This window comes from Purpureocillium lilacinum, assembly GCF_023168085.1.
Source record: "Purpureocillium lilacinum CBS 284.36 DNA, scaffold_7, whole genome shotgun sequence".
NCBI classification, from domain to species: domain Eukaryota; kingdom Fungi; phylum Ascomycota; class Sordariomycetes; order Hypocreales; family Ophiocordycipitaceae; genus Purpureocillium; species Purpureocillium lilacinum.
This window is the reverse complement of record NW_027072117.1, coordinates 2,242,955-2,261,933: the sequence shown is the minus strand read 5'-3', so window position 1 is coordinate 2,261,933 and position 18,979 is coordinate 2,242,955. Positions and strand designations below refer to the sequence as shown.

Here is an 18,979-nt window from a genome sequence, read left to right as displayed (position 1 = left end):
TACCTTCATAGCATTCAAAGAAGCAAAGGCGTCCAGAATTGATTTATGTCACTGCCTTACGTATGAGCCTATCTGGCCTCTATTTATGCCATGCAGAGCAAAATGCTGGGAAAGGCCATTTCGGGAGCAGGGCCCCGCCAGCCAGTGTGTATCAACGCCAAACCCCGCGCCCACGCTAAAGAGCATCGTTTCCCGTCAAGGTATTATCATCTCCAGCCCGCTTCCCAAAGAAACGTCACTACACTCTAAAGGCTGATTTCATGACCAGGTCTCAGGCTCCATTCCTTGGTTCGACCTGTTCCCGTCTTCTCTGCGACCAACTCAATCGTGTTCTTGACCTCGGCACGAGACACGTTTCCGCGAAGCTGATGAAAGATGAAGTCGACAGTACCAGCCTTGGAAAGAGCCTTGTTGTCAAGGATTGCACGCTTAACGTCGTTCAGAAGCTCCGTCTTTACCAACTTCACTGGTGCGGTTGCTGTGCCAGCATTTGCGCCAAGGGCAGCAAAAGCGTTTGCTGGTGCGGGCGGAGGTGCCATTTTGCCGGAGCTTTCGCTCGGCTGTGTGCCTTTGCCGGCTTTGCCCTTCTGCTCAGTCTCCCAGTACTGGCCTGACCAGGGATCAATGCCCCAGGTGTGCGAAAGGCCCTCTGTATACAGTGGTTAGCACTTGTCGTGGCAGCAATTCACTGACTGATAACGTACCATGCATAAACTCCATCTTGTGCTCGTACACCGACCGGTTCGGTCCAAGCTGATGCTGGTTCTCAAAACAGATTCCAGTGCTCTCGGGCTCCATGGTGTTCGCAAAGACTCGTCGCGCGAGACCAGCATCCTCGGAATCGTCGAGGAATCCGTCCATGTCGTCCTCGTCATCCAGTTCCTCTTCGTCGTCGTCCATGTCGACGTCTTCGCCCTCTTCGTCCTGCCACTCGGCTTCCGAGTCATAGTCGTAGTCGAGTGGCAAGCGTCGGTCGGTCGTTCTGCGTGCCAATCTGTGCATGTTGCCGGATCCCATAGCGAAAGGCTTGAAGGTGACAGTTCCGTAGTATGCGGGACGAACGTCTTGAGAGAAGGCAATCACCTTCATGGGCACCTTCGAAAGCTGTTTTCGAACGGTTTCCAATACGTTGCCTGCAGAAGCTCCTGTGATTCCAGTCTTCTCTGCCTCCTTGAAGGACTTCTCCATGATATGTCTGACGGGATGGTGCAACTTTCCGCGACGAGGAGGCTTTGAGGGGAGAGACAAGAGTTCAACGGAATCGAACGCGCCCGCTTTGCAATCGTGTTCTCGTTGCCCGGCAATGTACTCATCCAGGATACGAGACTTGGCGTCTCGTGTCTCTTCGTCCATCAGCGACGCCGAAGGAGTCCACCGAGTATTTTCTCTGACGTAGAACGGTCGGAATAGCTTCTCGTAGGCGGATAGCGGCGGCTTCGAATCGGCGACAGCTGGCTTCTCCGGGCTTGCCGACTTGGTGCCTTGGGAGGCATCCGGTTTCTTTGAACTGACAAAGAAGTTGAGGCGCATCTGCTGCCGCTCCTTCTTCTCCAACTCCTCCTGCACTCGCTTCTTCTCCTCTTCTTTTTGGCGCTTCTTCTCGGCTTTGACGCGATCCTCCGCTTCCTTCTTCTTGCGCTTCTCCTCCCTCTCCTTGGCGCGAGCGGCCTTTTCCTCCTCCAGCTTTGCCTGCTCCACGGCCTTGATGGCGGCCTTGGCAGCCCGCTCTTCGTCCAGCTTGGCCTTTTCGACGGCTTTCAGAGCAGCCTGCTGCTCTTTCTCCTTCTTGCGCTCGGCGGCTTCCTTTTCGCGAGCGGCCTTTTCCTCTGGTGTCAGCTTCTTGGACTTGGTCGCGGGCTTGGCAGAGGTGGCCGTTGAGAGCGAGGTGGAAGGTGTGTTCTTTTTCGGTATGGTGGCGGATGCCGTCTTTGTTGGAGTCAGAGGAGAAGGCGAGTTTCGCACAGGCGTGCTGCTACCCGTGTCCGTCAGGGCCGGCGACCCGTGTGGTGAAGATTGGATGAGGTTGCCGGAGATGGGTGCGAGCACTAAACAGTCAGCACCGTCGGGGACCGCGATCGAGGTAGTGGCCGTACAGGAGTCTGCACTCGGGCGGACGGTGCCTGGAAATGCCGACTTTGCGGCAGAGCCCTCCTCTGTCTTTAATAGGTCGGTGGCAAACTCGTCGTGACTGCGCTTCCGGCCCGCAGCCTCTGACTCCTGGATGTTATGGTCCATCGTGAATAGCGGCATCGGGTAGGCGCGACTGGATGAAATACGCTGTAGGAGATCTCAGGCGGCCCAATCAGAAGAACTAGGTGTGATATTGATCCCGCGGTATCGTAATCGAAGGAGGTGTCTCGTGACAAGAGTAATGAGAAGGTATTGCGTCCACGTCAGGACGGGGTGATGGCACTCGTGTGTGCGACGAACGAATGCAACTGCATCAACGCAAATGGGCAATGCTTGCTCGCAAGAGAAGTGAAGCCTGCTCGACCCTCAATGGACCATGCCGCGCCGTCGCGTGTCCGGAGTGGCAATTAGTGACAGTCTCATCAAGGGGTGGAAGCGGTGGCAGTGCGGGTTCGAAGTGCAAGTGGTAGGACGACGCGCCACCCCGCGTGATTTGCGCGACTGCCCTTTCCCTGGGTCGCAGGGACGCGTTACCCGGTCTCCAGGACGCGTGCTGGCTAAACGCCGGAAGTGGTGCTGTGGCTCCGGTGGAGGTACGGGGTACTTGGTCCCCTGCTCTGTCGCGCTGCACAGCCACAGGGGCCGACGGGGTACGTATCCGGCCTTTGGACCAGGGCTTCGAGAGCCCCGCGGCGCTAGGGAGCGAACGGGCCAGTGGGCTTGGCTGGCGTCAGTGGTCTTCCCATGATGCAATTCGGCCAAATGCCGTCTTTTCTGGATGCCTCCGGCCGAGTCTCACTGTAGCATCACGGGGTGGCCGGCGCCGAGCCACAGCAAAGCCGCTAACAGCAAGGAGTCACATGGCCGAGATGCCATCGCACACGGCACATGGGGAGTGTCTGCATTCGGGAATTCCTCTGCAAAGGTGGGCGGAACGTTGCCTCGAGTGGGAGGCCTGTCGGTTCCCAAAGCAGTATTCTCAGAGCTCAAACGCCACAGGCAGATTTTACTGTTCCTATACGAGACTGCCGGCCGGCGATCTTGTCATCTTGTTAGCCGCAAAGATCTTCGAATCTCACATCACATCACGTCAGAATAGGAGCAAACACTGGGTTCTGGGTTCATGCGGTCACCATAGTCTTCGTATTGGTATCTACCTCTGACACCCCGAGCGGCGCTGCCGCATCAGAGGGGTGAGCAACCACGCTTGCCCATGGCGGCTGCTGCATTAAGAATATTATGCTTTTGGCAGCCTCGCCGTCCTGCCCATGGTTCCACAATACACACAATCGGAGCGAAAGAACAGAGGCAAGAACACACAGTCCGGGGCTTCGAGGCCCGGTGTGACTATGCCTGCACAGATGATATCTCTCCCATGGCCCCAACGCCTCTCAATGCAACTGCGCCGACAATGAAAACAATAAACGATTGGCTTGGAGCGAACGTGTGATGGTATAAGAATGTGAAGGTGGGCCGAGTGTCGCGGTTCGAACTTGGCTTAATCGGGGTTGGCGATGAAGAGGCGGCCAGAGGTGAGGGTGGCCGTTCGCTCGTCGACGCTGCCGCGTCTCTTCAATTCCTCCGGGCTCTTGACGCTCTTCTCGCGGGTCAGAGCCGAGTGCATGAGCGAGTTGCTGGCCAGTCTCGGGGCGTTGCCCAGCTCGCCGACATTGTCCGCTCGCTCGGCGCTGCTGCCACTCTTCGAGCTGTGGGCCTTTGCGCTGGCCGCATCGTCAACCGGCTTGGCCGTCTCTTCGGCCACGAGGCTGCCAGATCGCTCTGGCGTGTCTCCCGGGCTCCAGCGTTGGCTACCCTGTGTGCCGAGGGCACCAGACGCTCTGTAGGGTACGTTTCGACGTCCGCTGCCAGTGCTGCTGCGCCCGCTGCTTCCCGTCCTACGGTGGTGCAATCGAGAGGCAATCTGACCGTCGTCGTCGTCGCTGCTCTCACCCTCGACCTCGGTGGCACTAAGTCGCATGGGCACTCCTCCTACTCCAACGTGGTTCTCGCCCGGTGCGTATCCCACGACGGGCGTCTTGCCGTGATGCCGAATCTTGGCGGCGACCTTGCCGGTGGCGCTGATGCCGGTGTTCGTACGGCTTCCGGCGGCGCCGCGGGGACCTCCGACAACCTCGAGGTTGGCTCGCATCTTGGCGGCTCTTTGTTGGGCAGCCAGGCGGGGGTCCTCGTACTGCGCCCGATCGCACCATACGGTCGCCTTTTGTTTCCGCAACAAGGCGACATACCCTGACGGCTGGGTGATGGTTCCTCCGGAGCGGCTAGAAATGGAGCGTCGCAGGTCGGTGGACGAGGAGTTGCGGTAGGCGGCGGGAGGAGGAATGCTCGAGGATGTACTGAAGGTGTTCACTGAAGGCGAGCGGCGCGAGTAGGATGCCGCCGGGTTTGGCTGGGCAACGTGCAGAGACATGTTGCCTCCGAGGACCTGTGGCTGGCCCTGAGCTGGTAGAATGTTCGACGAGGTGGTTCGGGTGCGCGAGTGGCCGTAAGCGCTGCTGTACTCGTGCGGCCTTGCCCTCGCCTGAGGCTCGAGCATGATGGGAGCGACGGGAAATTCGGGGCGCGCGGCTTTTTAATTGCTGCCGATGCGCAAGCCCCTCCGGGGGGGAGGTTGACGCTCGGAAATACTGAGATGTGATTTGAGGCGGCGTTGGTTCGGCGAACGCAGCGGCCAAGGGCGATGACGATCAAAGGAACCCGGTTGGCGAGGGGGGGTTCGTTGGTATGAAGGCTGCGGGCAGCGAATCGGCTGGGGTGCTGCGAGAACGGGCGCCGGACTGGGCGGACGGGCAAAATTTCGTCTCAATAATGCGGTGCCGGCCCGAGCTCTGTGCAGCCGCCGCTAGGACTGCGGATTGGTATATGAATGTTTCGGAGAGGGAAATGCGAGGGAGGGCGAAAGCTGGAGGAGAAAAGCTTGTTCGCGCGGCGCGGAGGGGGGAGAGAGGTGAGGGTTAAGAGGAGGAGAGGGAGGGAGGGACCGAGTGTCGTGGGATGGGACGGGATGGTATTATGGGACGGGAATGGGCTGGGATGGGCTGGGCTGGTGCGTGGAAGAGCGTGGACTGGACGGACGGCTGACGGCCGCTCCGTGTCTCGCGGCGGCGGCTACAGTGGTCAAACGTTGCATGGCAGGCGGTCCAGTCGGTCCAGGTCAGGCAAGGCACACCTACCTACCTCCTAGCACCACGACGCCAGGCTGCGCAGGTGGGCTGGGCCGGGCTGGGCTGGGGCGGGTGATGATCCGTCCTGGTGGCCCGTCGAGCGCGCCTGGAGCAGAGAGGGCGCCGCCAGGTGGGCTCCGTCAGTGGGGATTTGGTTCGATTCGGGTGCCACGAGCAGCCATTTGGGCTTGGAATTGGGCGGCGGGGGGGGGGGGATGGATCACAGTCACCCAGGGCTCACCCGCCCACCTACGCTTGCCCGCCGCACCGCACTGCACCCGCGTCGGTGGACGTCATGCGCCACCGCACCAGTCAGAGGGGGCCTGGCCCTCCCCCGCCAGCATTGCGCCTGGGCGGCGGGGGGGCACGATGAACAGGGCCTGCCTGCCTGGCTGGTGCCGGGCGAGAGCCCAGCTGAACGGCGCCAACAGCCCACGCCGGTGGTTCCCGTCCCATTCCCACCGCGTCCATGCCCTGCCCTTGCTTGCGCCCGGACCAACGGTGATGTAATTCGCTGGCCCGACGCGATGGGATGGGATGGGGGATGTTAGGAAATGGGGACCCAACGACGTACTGGGCGCCGCTGGTCCTGTCTGCCTCGTCTCGCTCAAACGGCGGGCGTTTTGTTTGACGAGCGTCGGCGACGACTTGCGCAACTATCCATCTATCTATGCGACAAAGGCCTCAGCTGCCCGCCGCGCCTTCGCTTGGAGAGCCGCCCTTTCTCATTACGTTCCCCCCTCTCCGACCCGGAGATGGATCAAAGGGACAAAAGAAGCTACTCAAAGCAAAATAAAAAAGGTCCTTGCTTGGCGAGCGCCGCTTCGGCCGCAAATCTGACGCCCCGTTCGTCTCCTCGCCGCACGCGCGCGCACCTCTCTGGCCAACACCCGAGCCAGACCTAACGATGCAAAAGCCGCCGGCTCGCCGAGGGGCCGCTGCCAAGGTGCACCATTCGCAGCGCTATGCTGTTACGAGACGGGCGACGAGCCCGGTGTGGTGGGCCTTTCTTTGGTTTCTGGCGGCGCTGCGGCGGGGGAGAGGCACGGCTGCTGCTGTCGCGCTCGACGCCGTGGGCTGATCCGGTTCGCAGGTGGAGACGCGGGCGGGCGACGTCGCTGCGCTGTGATGGACGGGAGCAAAAAAAACGTGCTCTTGTACGTACAAGCGCTTGTCGTCTATGATGATGAGGAGGAGGATGCGGATGAGGAGGACGATAACGCGACCCGCATGCAACCCACGGGATCCTCTCCCACGTCCACGCCGGGGCCACCATGAGCCCGATCAAGACTCAAAAACGCCCATTCTCTCTGCCTGCCACTGTCGTCGCTCTTGCTCTGGTGAAACCCCACAGCGCGGCACAGACGGCAGCCAACCGACCATGCACCGCGCCGCACACAGGCCACGAGCAAGGGCAATCTCCATCGAGAACTCGCGGGAAAGCTGGGGGGGCCCCCTGGAGAATCTGCAAGATGCCCGCATGCCCCCTCGCTGAGCGTGTTGGTTGGGCGGTCGACGCGGTCGGTTGGGCGCTTGTCAGCCCTCTGGCAGCACGGGATTCGAATCATCAGCAACCACATCTGTTGTTGTTGTTTACAAGTACGAGGGCACCACCACCGCCGCAACAGGTTGGCCAGTGAGTTGTCAGCTCGCCTATGGCTGCGTGGTGTTGCTTGCTTGCTTGCTTGCTTGTTGCCGCGTCGTCAAACCGGCGAGTCCGCCCCTCCGTCGTCCGCACCCCGGCCTGCATGCTCATACGTGCGTACGTACGAGACTGCTTCGTACATGCGTCTGTCTTACAATACATATGACACCCGGATGCGCATGTGGGTGCGTGCGTGCGTGCGTGCGTGCTCTCTCTGCGAGCCCGCGTGCGCGCGCTTCATGCATGACGCGGGTCAATTACTGATGAGCAGAGTTGACATCGTCTGCCGCGCCCTGTCCCGCTAACGACGGTGCGATGAGGTTTTTGGGTAGACGATGGCTGACGCCTGCCCGCCAGGCTTGCCCGTTGTGGCTAATATTGGGCATGGATGAACGGATTCCAAGTGCCGTCGCCCGCTTCCACCGCTTCCCTGCTATCGTGCGAGTTCCCAATTCGGCCCTTCGACACCTTCTCCGGGGCCTAGACCTGCCCGCCCCCGCCTGGTCATGGCCCGCCGATAAGGACGACCTTCTCCGGACGCCATCGAATAAGCCTCGTTAGCCTGCAAATGTTTCTTGAAATCCTCTGGCCTGACGGGCAATGTTCCCAGCCGCCGGCGCTGTCCGCCTTGGTTGGCTCCCGAGCCGGCATGTAAGTGCTCGTCATTGACCCTCACCGGCCTTTCGACGGACGTCGCGCCACCACGGCTCGGCTCTTGTAAGACGTGCCATTGCATCGACACCGCGGCGCGGCTTCGCCGGAGGTTGCCCCGAAACGCCTCTGCTACCTGACGGCGCGGGCTGGTTGGAAGCTCACGCTGTCCGACCGGTAGAAGGCGTCAGGAAGCACAACTCAACCGCGGGCCAGTCGCCCTCCCAACCTGCGCATCATTGCCTTTGTCCTCCCACCCTTTGGCGGATATTGTTTTGCATGTTTCCGGATTACTGGATCTGTCGATGCTGCCCTTTACGTGCAGCGCCGCACGCATGTACGTCCCCGTTCCAGCGTAGGACGCTCCGGATGCACATAGGCAGCTGGTGCATACAAGGGGGGGCCCATTGGCCACGGCCACTCAATCATCCATGACGAAAGGCCAACCGCAACTGCAGCCGGGGCTGCATCTTCAGCAGACGCAGACCGGGAAAATATCTCAAAGCTGAAAGAATGCCGTCGCCCCAGTCGAAACCCTGGCTCGTTGACGAGTCACGACCAGTGTTTGGACGCGGGATGCTCTGCCGCCGCTCTTGACGGCGGCACGCCCGCAAACACCACGATCTGCGTCGCCGTTGCCAAACTCTGTTGCTTCCACCACTTGGAATTCGATCTCGATCTCGATCTCTGGTTCGAAGCTTGGAGACGAACGAGGTCGTTTCTTGGACAGATGCGACGCTGCGCGCGGGGCACAGGCCAGAGAGCAAGGGGCCCAGCCCACCATGCTCCAGGCATCCCTGCTCGCCCACGCCGTCAAGCTTTGGGGACCCCTGGTCTGGACAGCACGTCAACCTTTGAGCTAGAGGGCAGTCGGCCAACGACGAGCTCCAGCGTTCACCGCGAAGCGAGGCTGTCTCACACTCAAAGCCTGGAAGCTGGCCAGCGCAACGCTGTTGCCGGCCGTTTAGCCCTGGCCCCTGTCCAGTTGTCAGTGCCCATTGGCGAGGGTGCTGGCAGCTATGGCGATCTGGGGCTGCGTGCAGGTCCCCGATGGCACGCGTCCAATCCACCCAAGCTTGGGACGCTCCCAAGGGCGGCCCCTTCAGGTGTCGTTGCTTCATCACGGTCGTCGAGAGTTTGCGGCTGCTACGGCACTATAATTGCTAGGTATCTGCGGCCCTGCCATCTGCCAGCCGCAACGTGCGCGGGACGGCGGGAAATCTCGCTGACGCCAGTGCTTGGCCACGCATAAGCTCTGTGGCTTGACGCCCGACAGGTCGCGTTGTCAGGCCTGGTTGGCCGACAGAGGCGGTCGCGGTCCGAGAGCTGCAGATGCGTGGCAGCTCCCTCTGCAGCTAGGCTCACAGTGGCTGCGGGTATGCTTTCCTCTTTGCCGATGTCGACTCATATGGTGACCTGCCCATGCGAGGCTGATTGTTGTCAGGCCGACGCGACGTGCTGTGGAGAGGAGCACATAGGCAGCAGAGTCATGAGCAAAAGCCCATGTCGCAAGCTCAACTGCGGATCTTCCCGCCCGCGGCGGCCTCGGGACGAGGTTGTACGGAGCTCTGCCACGGACAATCTCTTGTTCGTTGCGCCACCAGCTCATCCGTCACATCCGCTGTATTGTTCCCACCGAGGTCCGCTGTCAAAAGTTTATTTGCTGGCCCGCGCCGTTCGAGGTACGGCTTTCCGCCGGCGCAGTTGAAGCGGTCAAGAATTGCCCTCCGGTGCCCGGCTATTGGAGCCGCCGTCTTTCAGCTCGGCGCCGCCCTCCGCGGCACTCCCGGCTTTGGCAGATAAAATCTCTGGTCTGAATGGTCCAGTTGGCGGGAGGGAGCAAGAAATCACGTTACTTGCGTCCGTGTGTCTCGCATGTGGTGAATGTCTCGTTGGGCGCATGCCGCCGGTGGTCGGGGCCTGAGAACGTTGATGTCTTGGATGGGGATGGGCTGCTGATTGGGAGGCGCCGTGTGCCTGATGCAGGAGCTTGGGTTACAGCTGAACAAGGTACGGCGTCGCAGAGACCAGCGCAGCTCCAAGACGACCTGGCTCGCTTGCTCGAGCCATTCATCAACTCGCCAGGCGCCTTTGCATCCGGAAACCAGAGCAATGGCAACTCTGCAGCAATGGGCCCAATGGCCCAAACAGGGAATGGAGTGCGTCAACATAGCACCGATACGTACACCCGCGATAGCTTTGTCTGCTTCTCCGTTTGAAGCAACCAACCGCATGCTTGATTTATCCGCCAGTTCATCGTCGCATCATGTGGGGTTGGCCGTTGGAGCGGCATCTGCCTCCCCAAAGTCCATTCTGTTAGCGCGGACACAATGACGGATATATGATCCGCTGCATTTGTTGGGCATTTGCGCGGTTGGCGTTGCGGCGTCGGTAGTGGCCGTTAGGTTGCCGTTGTTAACGGTGCGGGCGCGCCCTGTATCAGCGAATACCTGGCGCAGGGCATGACATCAATGCGCCATCGCGTCCGGAAGTGGCAATGATGTCACGCCAGATGTGGTGCGACGAGCGCCAGCACAGATCCAACCGTCGGTTGGTACCTGGAGACGCGATTCAATGCGACCTCATTGCGGACGTCGTGAACTGCCGGGTAGGCCAAGGCCAGCGTAGGCGTTCTTGGCATATGCAATTGTCCAGGAGGCAGGCAGACAAAGCGAAAGACGGCAGGCGCAGGCAAGACTGGCTTCCTGATTCGGGCTTTGTTCTGGGGGGCAGGTGTGTTGGGCGTCGAAAAAATCCGAGTGTGGGGTCTCACTTCTGCGCGCACGTTGGCCGTCGGGAGATTCTTACAGGTCAACCCCGACCTTGACTCGCCAACCCGCATGCCAGTCCGTGGCAGCCTCGAGAGATCTTCAAGCCGACGGCGCATCAGAATCGACACCGCGGATTCGAATATCTTGCGGCCGTATGCCTGTTGGTCCAGGTCGGTCCAGTCCCCCGAGACTGCGCTGCAGCTGAGCGGACCGCCATGAAGTTCGCGAAAGAGCTGGAGCGGGATGCGGTTCCCGGTGAGTTTCGACCGACCGACCGTTACGCGATATGTCTTGGATTGATTGGGAAATTAACCTCGGCGACGCAGAGTGGCGGATCAAGTACCTCAACTACAAGGCCGGCAAGAAGTACGTCAAGGCCGTGTCGCGCGCCATCAACAGGACGCCTCGCGGCCTGAGCAACCGGACGCCGTCCTTCTTCCGGCCGACGCCCGCTGGCCGAACACCCGGGCCCGAACCGTCCCACTCGGCGACCATCGCATCTCGAGGCGCCCCGGGTCGAGCGCCGCCAGCTTCGTCCGAAGCACGGCCCATCCCCACGAGCGCCCCGGCCGCCGAGCACGAGGCCCTGAGAGGCGATGGAAACAACCTTCAATATGGAAGCTTCGTGGCTACGCCGCCGCCGTCGAGTCCTCCCAACCCCGAAGATGGCCACCACAACTTTGAGCTCCCTGCTCCAGCCTTGCACCCGCCTCTCGACTCCCCAGAGCCGCCACGGTCGACGGACACGCTGCGTAAGAGTCTCAGTCGCTTCACCATGACGCGGAAGGCATCGAAAGCCGCTGCGGCGGCCGTACACAACACCAATGGCACCGATCAGCTCACGACACCCAAACGATCGGCAACTGCGACGTTCGGCGAATCGCCGTCACGCATCACCCGCATTCTGTCCCACGCATCGGCAACGTTTCCGAGGTCGGATACCGCCGTCCCGCACGTTGATCAGGTTCGAGAGAGAGAACAAGAGTTCTACGAGTTCATGGACTCGGAGCTGGACAAGGTCGAGAGCTTCTACAAGATGAAGGAAGAGCAAGCCGGGCAGCGCCTCACCGTCCTGAGAGAGCAGCTGCACGAGATGCGAAATCGACGCATCCAGGAAATGGTGGACGAGGAGCAAGACGACAGTGCCGCTCACAGCAACGGCCATGAAAATGGCGTCGACAAGTCAAATGGCTGGGTGCACCCGTTCAAGGCCAAAATCTTTCCGCCCGGGCCCAACTCCAAGGCCCTGCGCAACATGCCTCGGACACCGTTCCTGCCACCAAGCGCGTCTGCCGAGACGAGGCGCGATTACAGCCGACGACCCCCCAGCAGCGACGTCTCGTACCGAACTGCAAAACGGAAGCTTAAGTTGGCCCTCCAAGAGTTCTATCGCGGGCTCGAGCTGCTCAAGTCGTACGCGCTGCTGAACCGAACCGCGTTTCGGAAGCTGAATAAGAAGTTCGACAAGGCGGCGAACGCCAGGCCACCCCTGCGTTTCATGACTGAGAAAGTCAACAAGGCGTGGTTCGTCAACAGCGATGTGCTAGACGGGCACATCAAAGCGATTGAAGATCTCTACGCGCGCTACTTTGAGCGTGGCAACCACAAGCTCGCCGCCGGAAAGCTGCGGAGCCTGGCTCGGAAGCCCACTGACGAGTCGGGCAGCTCGTTCCTGAATGGCTTCCTGATTGGCGTCGGGATAGTGTTCACGGTGCAAGGGCTCGTGTACGGCGCCAAACTGCTCTTTGACGAGGACCAACTTGTCCGAAGGGAGACCAGCTATCTGCTGCAACTCTACGGAGGGTACTTTCTCATGCTGTTGATGTTCTCGTTCTTCTGCATCAATTGCTTTGTCTGGACACGAAACAAGGTCAATTACCCCTTCATCTTCGAATTTGACCAGCGGAGCCACATCGACTGGCGGCGCCTGGCCGAGTTTCCGAGCTTCTTCCTCCTGCTTCTGGGCATGTTTATGTGGATGAACTTCAGCCAGTACGGGCCGGAGTGGCTATATACGTATTACCCTGTTTTTCTCATTGCAATTACGGCCTTTATCATCTTCCTCCCCGCACCCGTGCTGGCGCACAAGAGTCGGCAATGGTTTGTTTATGCCCACGTAAGTATATGCTCATACTTCGACCACCTATGCGGTGCTGACCCAATTCAGTGGCGCCTGTTGCTGGCCGGTATATATCCTGTCGAATTTCGCGACTTCTTCCTCGGAGACATGTACTGTTCTCTGACATACTGCATGGCTGTAAGTGTTGCTGCTACATCCACCGGGCTCCGCTGACAGCTACTTCAGAATATCGAGTTATTCTTCTGCCTATACGCAAAGGACTGGAACAACCCGGATCAGTGCAACTCCAATCACTCGCGACTCCTGGGCTTCCTCATGACCCTTCCGCCAATCTGGCGATTTCTGCAGTGTCTTCGGCGTTATAAGGATACGCGAAACGTGTTTCCGCATCTTGTCAACGGTGGCAAGTACACCATGACCATTGTATCGTCGGTAATCCTCTCTCTCTACCGCATCCATGCTGGTCACACACTCCTCGCGCTGTTCATAACCTTCTCCATCATCAACAGCGTATATGTCTGTAAGTTTGTGCTGCCACCCGGGAAACGCCGGCGTAAATGCTGACATGGGGTAGCAATTTGGGACCTATTCATGGATTTTTCACTTTTGCAAACGCATTCCCGGCATTTCCTTCTCCGCGATATTCTGGCGCTGAAGCGACGCTGGCCTTATTATGCAATCATGGTCATCGACCCGATCCTCCGATTCGCGTGGATCTTCTACGCCATCTTCACCCACAATGCGCAGCACTCCACGATCGTATCGTTCATGGTGTCACTCATGGAGATTACGCGCCGTGGGATGTGGGCGCTGTTCCGCGTGGAAAACGAGCACTGCGCAAATGTGTCGCAGTACAAGGCCTCGCGCGACGTGCCGCTTCCGTACCGCATCGAGCCTCTCATGGACCGCGCTAGCACCGAGTCTAGCCCGATGCTGGAGGACGAGGACGAGCGACACCAGGAGATTCCGCAGTCGGCATCGACCTCGACGGCGGTGGCTAGCACCCCGGGAACGCTGAGGCGACGCCCGGAAACCGGCTCGCGAAGGTTCTCCAAGATCCTGGCGGAGGCGCATAAGCAGGACTTTGAGAAGCGGCGCAAGCCCGTGGACGAGTCGGTCGCAGAGGACGAGGAGCAGGACGCCAATAGCGATGACGAGGAAGAGGAGGACGAGGAGGACGCGACCAGACTCATGGAAGTGCGCGAGTCGCGGGAATATCGGAGGAATTCGAAAGACGAAGGTGTATGATACATGCAAAAAGCACTATGAGCATGGTAGATTGGATTGTACATAGCAACACCCCCCCCGTGGTGTGATGGGGAGGACCGGGCATTTGAAAAGATGGTTGCCCGGGTGTGTGGCATATGAAAGCGATGGCATTTGGCTTAAGGGGGGTTTTGAATTGAAGGTATCTTGAAGGCGCCTCGCAGTGCATGTCTATGGGGCTATATGATGGATCTCTATGATGGTGACGGGCCACGCAGTTATTCAAGCCGTTGGATATACGTCTGCACATGAACCACCTTCTCTCGCTGACAGCACACACTCTGCGCAAGTGTACAGCGCGTCTAGTGCTCCCACTCGCCGTCAATCTTCTCCCAGTTGTCGAGGAAGCCCTTGAAGAACTTGACGCCCAGGCCCGGGTCGAGCGCGCCGGTGGTGGCGCGGATGGAGTGCATGCTAAGCTGGGGGATGCCCGCGTCGGCGGCCCGCACGCCCATCATGCTCGACAGCGACGGGCCGATGGTGCCGCCGCTGCGGGAGTCGTTGCGGATCTGGAAGTCCTGGGTCGTGGCGCCGCACAGCTCGGCGGCGCGGCGGAGGATGGCCGTGGAGACGGCGTCGGTCGTCATGTGGCCGTTGCTGTCGCCGCAGATGGTGACGCCCACGTTGAGGCGCGGCACGTGCCCGCCGAGGTACGACTCGAGGAAGTTGGGGTTGCCGGCGTGGGTGACGTCGGCGCTGAGGAGGAAGGAGCGCGCGTACGTCTGGCCGATGAGGCCGGGCCCGTAGGTCGACGGGTTGAGGGCCTCGACGGCGCGCTCGACGACGAGGGGCAGGAAGTTGCTCTTGGCGCCCTGGCGGAGGAGCGAGCCGATCTCCTCGTCGTCGAAGAGGGCGACGACCTTGATGTAGCCGTCGCCGCCGCCGCTCTTGGAGGCGTGTTGTTGGTCGCGGTCGGAGTCGGCCGAGGACGCGATGAGGGCCATGAGCGCGGGCCACGAGCACAGCTTGTCGTCGATGCGCCCGCCGGTGATGAACTCGCGGTCGATGCCGCACGTCTGCGCGGGCTGCGAGTCGTACAGCTCGAGCTCCCAGTTAAGCACCGAGGTATAGTCCGCGACGCCGAGCTGCTTGCAGATGAGCCTAACGAGGCGCGGGGGCTGCGAGTTGACGAACGCGCCGGGCGGGCCAAGCGGCGCGGCCTTGTCCGCGGCGTCTGCGCCCGCGCTCTCGAGGCCGATGACGGGCACGGCCTGCGTCTCCTTGTTGTTCTGGCCAAACATGCCGACGCCAAAGTGCGGCGCGAGGGTGGGGATCTTGGCGACAGGCCAGTCGACGCGGACGAGGCGCGACGACGTCTTGCCGGTGGCGGCGTCGCGGACGACGACGCGGCCGCCGATGCACAGGTCGCGGTCCCACCACGTCTGGTTGAGGCCGCCGGCGTAGGGCGCGACGCCCAGCTGCAGGTAGCCGGCCTTGGAGGGCCGCGTGCTGACGGGCTTGAGGCGCGCCGTGAGGGCGTCGATGTGCCCGCCGATCATGGCCGCGCCGTTGCCCGCCTTGTAGTCGCGTCCGACGGCGAAGGCGACGAGCGAGCTGCCGTTGCGCGAGACCCAGTACTTGCCGCCGGGCTGGACCTTGTCGGCCCAGGAGTCGCGGGCGGGGAGCTGTAGAGCATGAAGCAGTTAGCTTACTTGAATCCTCTACCTCTCGTACATGGAGGTGTGCATGTGAGTCGCGAGCCGCGGGGCGGTCTTCACACGATATCAACAAGGACGCAACGTACCTCTTGGAAGCCCGCGTGGTTGAGCTTGCGCTTAAAGTAGTCGACGGTGTGGAAGACGGTCGGGTTCTCCTGCAAAAAGTCGCAAAACGGCTTGGTGAAGGCCTCGGGCTCGCAGCGCGCCACCTGGCACAGGCGGCAGGCCTGGTCCTCGGGGAGGTGCCAGTTGACCTGGCCGATCTCGCCGGGGGCGAGCCGGGCGATGCAGCGGGAGCAAACGCGGTTGTCCCGGGGCGCGCGGCCCTCCATGTCGGCGAGGATGAAGTTTTTTGTGCGCGCGGGCGACGGCGACGACGACGGGGAGGATGAGGTCGGTGCTGGCATGGCGGCGGCGGCGGCCGGTGTCGGCGAGGGGAGCGAGTGGGAGGCGCTGCTGGCGCTCATGGCGGACAGCGTGTCGGAAAGCTGCTGGCGCAGGGAGAGCACGGATTCGTGGGGGCTGGCTGTGGAAGGCGCGCGTCTCGTCATGTCGGTGCTCGGTTCGGGGGGATGGTTGTGCGGTGACGAGAGGAGGAGATGGATGTCGAGGAGAGCTGAGGGCGGTGGGACAGAGGGGAGGAAGATGATGAGTCGGTGACACGCCGGCTAGGTGTCTCTGATTAGGTACTCGTACAGTAGCTTACGGTTACACGGTCCGCCGCCGCCTACGCCGTTGGTGGAGCCCGAACGGATACCGTAACCGTGGCTGGCGCGCGGGGGGGCTGGGGGGAAACGACCGATAAGGGAACCTGAGATGGAGGGCTATTATCGTTGGTGGTCACTGGTCACTCGCTCGCCATCAGCAGGCCCTGGACCGTGCCCCGTGTGACGTGCAGGCAGCCGACGATTCCCATCCACGAGCCACACTGGTGTTGCCTGTGTTGGTCCGCTCCTCGGCGGCACGAGCCGGGCAGGCCTGGCTGGGCTTTTTTCAGGGTGTCATGCGGGCTGGATTGGTGGCGTATTCGAGGCTGCAGCGAATCAGGACTGTGGCGGACGCCCGTTTTGTCCATTGCGCATCCCAGCCTGGACGTGTTGGTTGTTATGTAGGTAGCGGGCAGCCGAGGCTCGACGGTATGAGGCGAAGCGAGACCTAGACCTGGAGATGCCAGCTGAAGTGTATAATTGAGTCGACGCGTACAGGTATACGCACACGACGCAGGTATAATTACCAGTCTGTCGCACGTTGCTCAACGACGCGTCATGGCTTCGACATGGCAAACGTAGCGAAATGTTGCGTAGTCCAGCTCGCACGGCCCAAGTCCAGGTGAACACAGCGTCGCGCATGAGACGGACGACCCGAGAAAATCCTCGTCATCACGTAATGACTAGCAAATCATGGCACATAGGACTCATAATTATTAGTTTGTATTGGGTATCAAGTGAGTGTATGCTAGTATAGCCAGTTCTAAGACCTCCCCCGCCATAGCCAATCCCGTCATGTCGCATGTCGTTTCAAGGAGAGGTTAAAAACAAACAGTCCACGGCTGGACTCCCTCGTCGCGCTGTTCGCTCAGGGCCCGTACTCGCTCCACTTGATGGACTTGACGTCCTTGTAGCAGCGGTCCTCGATGGCAAACTCGTGGCTCGACGAGGATCCGGCGGGCAGGTCGTTGAGCGGCGTGCACTCGGGCAGCAGGCGCACGGGGGCGCACCCCTCGGGCACGTTGTCGTGGATCTTGCCGTCCTTGTCGACCGTCGTGGCGGCCTGCTTGAAGATGATGAAGTACCGCCCCTGGTAGTACGGCAGGCTCTCGTTGCAGGCGGCCCACGTCTCCGGGTACAGGAAGGCGTAGGGGTTGGGGAAGCCCGCGATGCCCACGCCGGGTGTGCCGAGCCCGGCGTTGAGGTTGGCCGTCGAGAGCGTGTCGGAGCCGGCGTCCTTGACGAGCTTGAGGCCCTGCGGGAAGGGCGGCGTGCCGCCGTCGGTGATGACGTTGGACCGCCCGAAGCGCCTCTCCTCGGCCGTGCCGTTCTGGTAGAAGACGCGCGCGTTGTCCGTCGTGGGGATGTTGCCGACGAGGGCGAGCCCCGCGCCGGTGTGGATGCTGGCGATGTATGTGTTTTGGATGGAAGGGTGGAAGTCGCGCGAGGCGTCAGTGACGTTGACGACGAGGTGGAAGCCCTTGGACGAGGACGTCTCGGGGTAGTGCGGCGTCACCTGGCGCTCGGCGATGGGGGACGCGGCGGCGAGGCCGGCCAGGCCGAGGGCGAGCGCAGAGGCAATCATGCTAACGGTTTCTATTTGCTTGCCCGGGTGACGGAAGGAGTAAATGCTGATAGTAGGGGTATAGACGGAGAGAGAGTAGTGGTGATGATTGCTGTTTAAAGACTTGTCGAGGATGAAAGCCAGGGTGTGCCGCGCAGCTTCTTATATATACGCTCGTCTCGTCGCACTGGCCCGTCGCAGATCCGGGCGAGGAGATGCCGTGACGAATTGATTGATGCGGCAACAGATGACGATGGGCAGGAGATGGAGGAGCCCAAAACGGGGATAGACATTGGGACGGAGGCGATGCGGAGAAGGGATCCCCGTCGGGCGGAGCAGGACAACTGGAGCCCGTCATGCCCGTTCGGCCCATTCTGCATCGTCCATGCCATCCATCCACCGGGGAATACTAGCTACCTTAGCCCAGCGGGTGAGCAGGACCCTGTGGGGGTGCATAGTGGAGGTTGGGCGTAGCGCCACCCGTCCGCTGGAGGTTGAGGCAAGGTAGGGACGCTTGGGAAGACAATACGAGGCCCCCCCATGCCACGACTGCCGGCAGCGCATGGCGCCATGTCGTCATGCGTTGCGCTCGAACCCTTACAAGTTTCCTTCATTTGGTCTCCTCGGCGACACTCAGCTCAACAGGATCAGCACCCACGCCTCTTGGCATCAATGCGGCTAACAAGAAAAAGCGTATGCACGCAGCAGCAGCAGCTGTAGCACCGTAGCAGAAGCCCAACCGTCAGCTCGTATCGCCCTGTGTGGTTTTCCCGCCGCCGTAGCACAGGCGGCCAGCGGCGGTGGTGCCGTCTGGGCATGCCGGCTGGTGAGAAGAGACCTGGTGCCTGTGTGATGTCACGCCAGGGTTGCATCCGAGGGCGCTGCGACCGTCTTCGCAGTCAATTTCCTCGTTGAGACGCAGCTCCTGGTCGGTCGCTGCCGAGGAATCCGTGATTCGCCGTCGCGTGGTCTGGGCAATGTGCAGTGAGTGACGCGCCGACACAGAAAGGCGACGCCCATGTCGCACGGCTGCCTGCAAGGGAGACGGTCGCCATATAGCAACCGGGCCGCCTGCCAGACGAGACCATTACTTGGCAGGCCGTCGGTCCAGGCCCTGATCAGATCAGCAGTTTTCGATAACCGACTACAAAGAACGGCCCAATCCTCACTGTCGCATTTGAGGCAACGGCGAACCCAGAATCATGCCCAAGGCATCCATGAAGCCGCGGCTGACATTGCCACCAAACGAAAACTGCATCCTCGGGTGAAACGAAACACAACGGCACTCCCGCCTGTCCCACATTCCTCCCCCTCCCCGGGACAAG

At 61.0% G+C, this 18,979-nt stretch overlaps 5 protein-coding genes across 5 annotated transcripts; 1 reads left to right on the top strand and 4 right to left on the bottom strand.

Annotated features, from left to right (window-relative positions):
• Window positions 1–245: 245 nt before the first annotated feature.
• On the bottom strand, window positions 246–2,235 carry PLICBS_009585 (uncharacterized protein; the record flags this gene model as incomplete). Its single annotated transcript, XM_018325194.2, has 3 exons — window positions 246–649; window positions 705–2,045; window positions 2,094–2,235. The coding sequence occupies 3 exons, from the start codon at window positions 2,233–2,235 to the stop codon at window positions 246–248; spliced, it is 1,887 nt and encodes a 628-aa protein (XP_018176588.2).
• Window positions 2,236–3,628: 1,393 nt separating this feature from the next.
• Window positions 3,629–4,684, bottom strand: PLICBS_009584 (uncharacterized protein; the record flags this gene model as incomplete). The annotated part of the gene is made up of 1 exon (XM_018325193.2): window positions 3,629–4,684. The coding sequence occupies one exon, from the start codon at window positions 4,682–4,684 to the stop codon at window positions 3,629–3,631; it is 1,056 nt and encodes a 351-aa protein (XP_018176587.1).
• A 5,910-nt stretch (window positions 4,685–10,594) lies between these two features.
• On the top strand, window positions 10,595–13,707 carry PLICBS_009583 (uncharacterized protein; the record flags this gene model as incomplete). The annotated part of the gene is made up of 5 exons (XM_018325192.2): window positions 10,595–10,634; window positions 10,706–12,495; window positions 12,547–12,636; window positions 12,685–12,979; window positions 13,034–13,707. 5 exons carry the CDS (start codon window positions 10,595–10,597, stop codon window positions 13,705–13,707), a joined length of 2,889 nt encoding a protein of 962 aa, XP_018176586.2.
• A 320-nt stretch (window positions 13,708–14,027) lies between these two features.
• Window positions 14,028–15,715, bottom strand: PLICBS_009582 (uncharacterized protein; the record flags this gene model as incomplete). The annotated part of the gene is made up of 2 exons (XM_018325191.2): window positions 14,028–15,350; window positions 15,470–15,715. The coding sequence occupies 2 exons, from the start codon at window positions 15,713–15,715 to the stop codon at window positions 14,028–14,030; spliced, it is 1,569 nt and encodes a 522-aa protein (XP_018176585.2).
• Window positions 15,716–16,958: 1,243 nt separating this feature from the next.
• Window positions 16,959–17,675, bottom strand: PLICBS_009581 (uncharacterized protein; the record flags this gene model as incomplete). The annotated part of the gene is made up of 1 exon (XM_018325189.2): window positions 16,959–17,675. One exon carries the CDS (start codon window positions 17,673–17,675, stop codon window positions 16,959–16,961), a length of 717 nt encoding a protein of 238 aa, XP_018176583.1.
• Window positions 17,676–18,979: the final 1,304 nt, after the last annotated feature.